This window comes from Tursiops truncatus, chromosome 1 (assembly GCF_011762595.2).
Source record: "Tursiops truncatus isolate mTurTru1 chromosome 1, mTurTru1.mat.Y, whole genome shotgun sequence".
Taxonomy (NCBI): domain Eukaryota; kingdom Metazoa; phylum Chordata; class Mammalia; order Artiodactyla; family Delphinidae; genus Tursiops; species Tursiops truncatus.
The window spans coordinates 116735820-116741819 of NC_047034.1; the positions used below are offsets into that span (position 1 = coordinate 116735820).

Genomic DNA, 6000 nt, shown 5'->3' on the forward strand with positions numbered 1-6000 from the left:
TACAGCGATACAAGATCAATATACACACCATAAGGTTAACTAGAGTTAAGAATTCATCTAAAAATGGAAACACATTTCAAACCTGAACCTACCAGAGATATCCCATTTAGCCCATATGATGTTTCAAGTCAGAAAGAAATCTGAAAAGGTCAGTTAGATACAGCTAGTTGCTTGACAATATGTAGATTCAATAATCAATCACTTGGTCTACAATGGTGTCTAGTATCCACAACTGTGCCCAATGTTTTGGGCTTGATATATATCTAACTGCTAAACTTTGTATGCCTAGAAACTTTGTATACCTACACTGTGGTTTTGAGGGAGAAAATCTCCCTCAAACTTAAAGCGTTTGGTTTAAGTTTGGAAACTTAAAGCATTTGGTTTTGCTGTCTACACTCATCACATGGAGAACTGCCAAGTTTTACTTCTCTCTTGTGCTGTGCACAGCACAGATTCTTCTTACTGGAAGGATGGAGCTTTTGGAGGTCACCAGCAGTCTCCTTCCAGCTTCCCATTGCCTTGGATTGCATTTAAGTACACTGTATATCTGTATTTCACCTAAGCAAGTTGACTTCCCTTTCTGGGTGTGCACTATTTTAAAACATCACATTCATATGCAGAAAAGCCAAGGAAAAGCATAGCACCTGAACAAAAATGCCTGCCATCACTTATTTGCACAGTGTAGATTTTCATACACAAGCTATCAAAATCCTCTGTGGTTACCAAGGCGGAAAAACAGTACTCACATTTATATAGAAAAAAAAGGTGTACTATTAAGAAGCACTTTGCAATCAGGTGGCCCTGCTGCAGATGTTTCTAATTACTCTTTTAGGGATGACATTGATCTCAGTAGCAGTATTTATGACAAAACCCTGCAAGCTCTTCATCTCCATATTTAGTTTTTGAAAATTAAAAAAAAGAAAAGAAAAACTCTTAACGAGAATCCTGCATACCCCCAAGACCTGTCCTTATGCAACACCTCCTGATTATTTTTAAATACTAGTAACACACTTGCTAGATTGGGGTTTCACATACTAGGCTTGTGCTCAGTGGGTGATTTACCTGGAAATCTTGTCTTCAGATGGACCTGAAACCGGTGGCTTATGGAGGTGAGAGGAAAATGGAGATCTGTAATTATGGCGGCCCATTTAAAGATAATTTGGGAAAACAGAGACAAGATTATTTTCCCAAGTAGTGTTATAAAATTCCTTTTAGCAGAACAAACCCCCCAAATAGGAGAACGAGCAACGCATAACTTTTAGTTTACTGTATCAGTCCACAGTCTATCACCTTTCAGAAATGGGGGAACAGGTTTCAGAGGTCGCTCTATGAAGCTTGGCTCGCTTCCATTTTTTTTTTTTTTCCCTTAACCTAAGTAAAAACACATAGGATTCAGGAATGTTCTAAAATTCAAATACGGAGAGAAGGAAAGGAAACAAGACGATCCGCGACGTAGCCTATGGTTTAGAACTAACCAAGGTTCTAGTTCATCCATCAAGCCTCCTCTCCCACATTCCCAAAGTGTTCCCCCATTTCCCGGGTCTCTGGTGCAGATGATGCTGTGATGCGGTCGGAAGACAGAGCAACAGGAGTCACGCCCGCCTCGCCACTCCCTCTCCGATTCGCCTTCTCTACATGGGTTGGTGAGGACAGGCGAAAGCTATGGGCTGGGGAGGTGAGGAAGGAGAACCATCCCTTCCAAGGTGACGGGAAAAGGTGCTCAGGAGTTCATTCACCGAAAGCGCAGAGCAGCGCTGGGTGAGAGCCACCCGGGAGGTAGCGCTGCACTTGATGGGTTTGGATTTGTTTTTTGCATCTTCATCCCTCTCCCCCAAGCTGTCCCTGTGGTGGGCTGCGTTCGTCCTCACTTCCCCGTCAACACGGGGGTCCCAACCCTCGGCGCGCGAAGGGACTAAGGCTCTCGATTCCCAGTTCCGAGTCCTTGCTGGCTGCTGGGCGCCAGCGTACCCACCTGGCCTGATCCTCACCCCGGGAGAGCGCGGCCGGCCGCTGCCAGCAGCCCATCCTGGGGGTCCACATGGGAGGGATGCGCTGGGGGCAGCCTGCTTCCAGAACCCTGTTCGAAGACTGAAACTTGATTTTCGAGATGGAGGCTTCTGAGTCCAGCCTTCCGACAAGGACCCCGCAACCCGCCAGACAGGCAGCTACCCCTGGGCAAGCAGGCGAGCAAGCTTCCGCAAGCGTCTTCACTTCCGTGCCCCGCGTCGGCAAGGTGGGACGGCGAACGGCCTCTCACCCCGAGCCCCGGGGATGCCCTCCCCGACCCTCCCGTCCTCTCTGCCAGACCTAGCCCCCTACCTCGAAAAGCTGCGGGATTTCCCTCCGGGCCAGATACTCCTTGGCTTCGTTGGTGTTCATGGCTGTTCCGCGCGCGCCCTGGGGCGCAGGCGGGAGGCTCCCGGGCTGCGGCGATCAGGGCTGGGGCTGGCGGTGTCCACACCGAACACCGCGCAGCCCTCGCTTTCACGCGGAAATACGCGCTCGGCTCTGCCTACCCAGGCCGGGCCCCCCTCCGCCTCTCCGTGGCGACTGTAGTCTCAGAGCTCCCACCGCCCCCTCCTCGGTGCTGGTCCCCACGCCGGAGCTGCGGGCTCGGAGCCGCGGCTTCCCGGGCTCTAGGCTGCGCGGCCGCCAGCGGAGGGGCGGAGGGGGCGGAGGGAGCGGAGGGAGCGGAGGAAGGAGAACAGCGCGGCGGACGCCAGGCAGCAGCCCGCCCGACGCCAGGCAGCAGCCCGCCCGCCTGCTTGTCCCGCTCGGCGCGCCGCGCTCTGAGCCTCCCGTATGCGGGCGGCGACGGCGGCGGCCAGTCACGCTGCTCGAGCGGAGCGTGGCGCGGGGGTGGGGAAGGGTGAGCGCGGGGGGCTCGCAGTCACGCCCCCCGTGTCACACCACCGCCTGGCGCGCTTCCCTGCGCGCGCCGACCCCGGAACGCAGCAACCTGGGACCAGTTGGCCAAAGGAACAGAGTCGGGGTCTGTAGCAATGTGCGACCCTTTCACCTCTCCCGACCCCCCCCCCCCCCCCCCCCCCCCCCGCCACACGAGTTACTCGTGCATGCCCGAGGAGCTCCCAGGAAGAAACCTAATTGTCACAGAATTTATCATTTATTCCTAAGGTTACCGGTGTTTCATAACAGGGAGCTGGGAGTAAGGAGAAAAGGGGATTGAGGGTGTTGACTCCATCCCCTTAAGATAATTTTTAGATCTTGAGTATTTCTATCCTTCAGGAACGTTTTGCTAGCTGGTCTCGAATTTTTTTCCTTGTTAGTGTCACAAATCCTTACAGATTTCAGAATAAGGCCTTACAGTGAGGTTGGAATCTTCCCTAACAGAAGGATTAGTAAGTAATCAACTAGTTAATTATGTCTGTAGAGAGGAATGGGAAGGTGGAGGCGAGAAGTGGGTGGTGGTTGAGAGCCGGAGACGGCTTAAACTGGAAACATGCTTGGTAGGTGACTGGGCGCCACCGTTAATCCGATCGGAGGAGTGTGCTGTTGGTGGACCATGGGCCGTTGGAGCACCCTGGGGTGGGTATGGGTTGATGTGATAAAGCAGCGTTACGGGTCAAGTATCTTCCCATTTCCCCCATTATGATGTCTTTTCATTGCCTGCTTGAAAATGGTCCATGCCACCCTGGGAACATGACCTCTAATTCCATACAAGACCCAACACGTGGGAGGGCATGTCAGAGAAAGGAGGCTCTTGCCATCGGGGATCAGGCCAGGGAGAGAGGCAACACCGCCACTGCTTCCAGGAACCAGTGTCTGGATGTCCATTTCAAGTTCATCTTTTGCAGATCTTTTCTTGGTTTTATTTCTTGTCGCAGTAAAGACTGCTACTCATGCCTTCACTATAGCTGCAGTTTTGTTTTATCCAGGGAGGGAACTCAAGAATTAATTGAGTTTTGTAAAGTAAATGAAGTTTTCTGAACATTTGTGAAACCATGTGTCATATGGTAGCCTTAAATGAGGCAGGTGTTCCATAGAAATTGGTTTCTGCCCTCAGAATATGCCACATCATTTATAGTTCCAGCTTCTGACGTTCTTTACCTTGTGTAAGAGCAGGTTTTGACAGTAGTGAAGCATTGTCTGTTCCCTGTGCAACAATGCTTGATAACTACCAGGATCCATGGCCTGAAAGCTTACTTTATGAGCAGGCACAGCTGAGGCAAAGCACCTAGGACTGAAGAGGCCACTTCCTGCTGGACCTTTCAAGGTCACCCTTTACAGGCAAGAGTCTGGCAGAGTACAGCTCACATCTTCTCTCCTAGGGAGGAATGAATCCTGAATGGATATATGATTCTAAGTGCACTTTAGTGTAGTCAGGCAAGGATAACCACTTGCTTGTATAAAGAGCGTGGATAATGAAGACTGCATTGCACTAAATATTCTAAATAGCCTGAAAAAACATAGTAGCTGGAGATGTGGCAGATTTTCAGGTAGCCTCATACACTGACAATCAGTGCTCTTTGGTGTGTTCCAGATGTACGAAAGAAGCAAGTATTCACAATTACTTTTGCAAAGGGAGCTGTAGCCTGTTATGGAAGGGCTATATGGGGAAAGTGTAATGCTTAAAAGCCAGGCTGATTGTTTGGAAGAGAGGCAATAGAAAGGACAAGGAACAACAAATACATTCTTGCCATGGGAAAGCTGGCTCATCTCTCCCTGATATGAAATTCTAAGGGTGGGTAAATAAAGGGTTTCTTTGTTTACTTGGGGATACGTCGTTGCAAGGAATCAAGATGCTTACTGCATACCTAGCGTCTCCAGGCAGAATCTCTTCTGCTCCCATATTGGGAGAGTGTGCTGCGTTATACAGCAGTGAATAAGACATACATAATTCCTCTGTCAAGCAATATACATTCTCCTGGAGAGTGCATGTAAGAAGTCCAGATGGACCATAAGCAAATAAAAATGCAGAAACAACATAAGATAGTGATAAATGAAGAGCAGATAAATAATTAACCCCTCCCCCACCAAAGACATAAGTGAGAACATATCAGATAGTGATAAATGTAATGATGAAAATCAAACATGCTTAACTGTTGATTTGATGCAAAAGGGTGGAGTCCAGATTCTTTGCTGGAAGTAGCAGAGCAAGTGGGAATGGTGATAACCTTTGAGGTGATAGCTAGAACTTTCCAAAGTTCTTGAGGAGGAGCCTCTTGGTGGGAATGTTTCTCTGGCTCACTGCTGACACACAGGCTATGTCTCAGCAAAGGGCTGAACCTTGCTCTGTCGCTATTAAGCAGCTGTCTCAGAGTAGAGACCATTGACTGCATCCAGTTGAGAAGACTCAAGGGCTCTGTACCCAGGGCAGCAACAGAGATGGTTGGAAGCCATGCTTAAATGCTCATTCATTCCTAACAGATATTTATGCCATTTATAATTTAAATAGGGCAAGTTTAACTGCAGAAAATTTTACTGATAAAGTGTCAAATATTTCTTATGTTGCAGTTTCTCACCCCAGGAGAGGAGTCTAACGGGATCTACCACAGGCCCTGGTATAGTTGATAGTAATGATGTCATGACAAATTTGGCCATAATACAAGGTAAAAATTCATTGAGTGTTATGAGTCAGGCATTGTGACAAGCACTTTATAAAGTATATTGTATATGCCATATTTAATTCTCAGATCAACCTGTGAGATATGTATTACTTGCATTATGTAAATGAAATAACTGAGATTTAGAGATCTTAATTCCAAGATTATACTAGTAGTTACTATCAGTCCAACTGCAAATCCCTATGCATCCTCATTCCTTAGAACTTCATCATCACCATGCCCTTCAATGTTACAAAGGCCTGCAACCTTCCATTCTTCCTTTCCTATTCCCTTCCTTCCTTTCTCTTTTTTTTTAGCAGATGTTATTTTGTATTTGAGGGGAAATGTGTTTCAAAACACAAGTACAACAACAAAACATGTATAACAAGTTTATCTCTATAGATTTTCTAATTGTTTAAGGTTCTTTTCTATTTGA

General features: G+C 47.9%; 1 protein-coding gene across 4 annotated transcripts in view; it reads right to left on the reverse strand.

Moving 5' to 3' along the window:
• Window positions 1-2769, reverse strand: part of AK5 (adenylate kinase 5) — a 237057-nt gene extending 234288 nt beyond the window's left edge. The window contains exon 1 of one of the 4 annotated variants that reach the window (XM_033864681.2): window positions 2320-2764. In XM_033864681.2, coding sequence (XP_033720572.1) covers window positions 2320-2379 — 60 coding nt within the window. In that variant the 5' untranslated portion in view covers window positions 2380-2764. Of the gene's footprint in view, window positions 1-2319 lie in introns of all 4 variants that reach the window. The other 3 variants (XM_073788205.1, XM_033864687.2, XM_073788201.1) reach the window with 3 other exon arrangements.
• Window positions 2770-6000: the final 3231 nt, after the last annotated feature.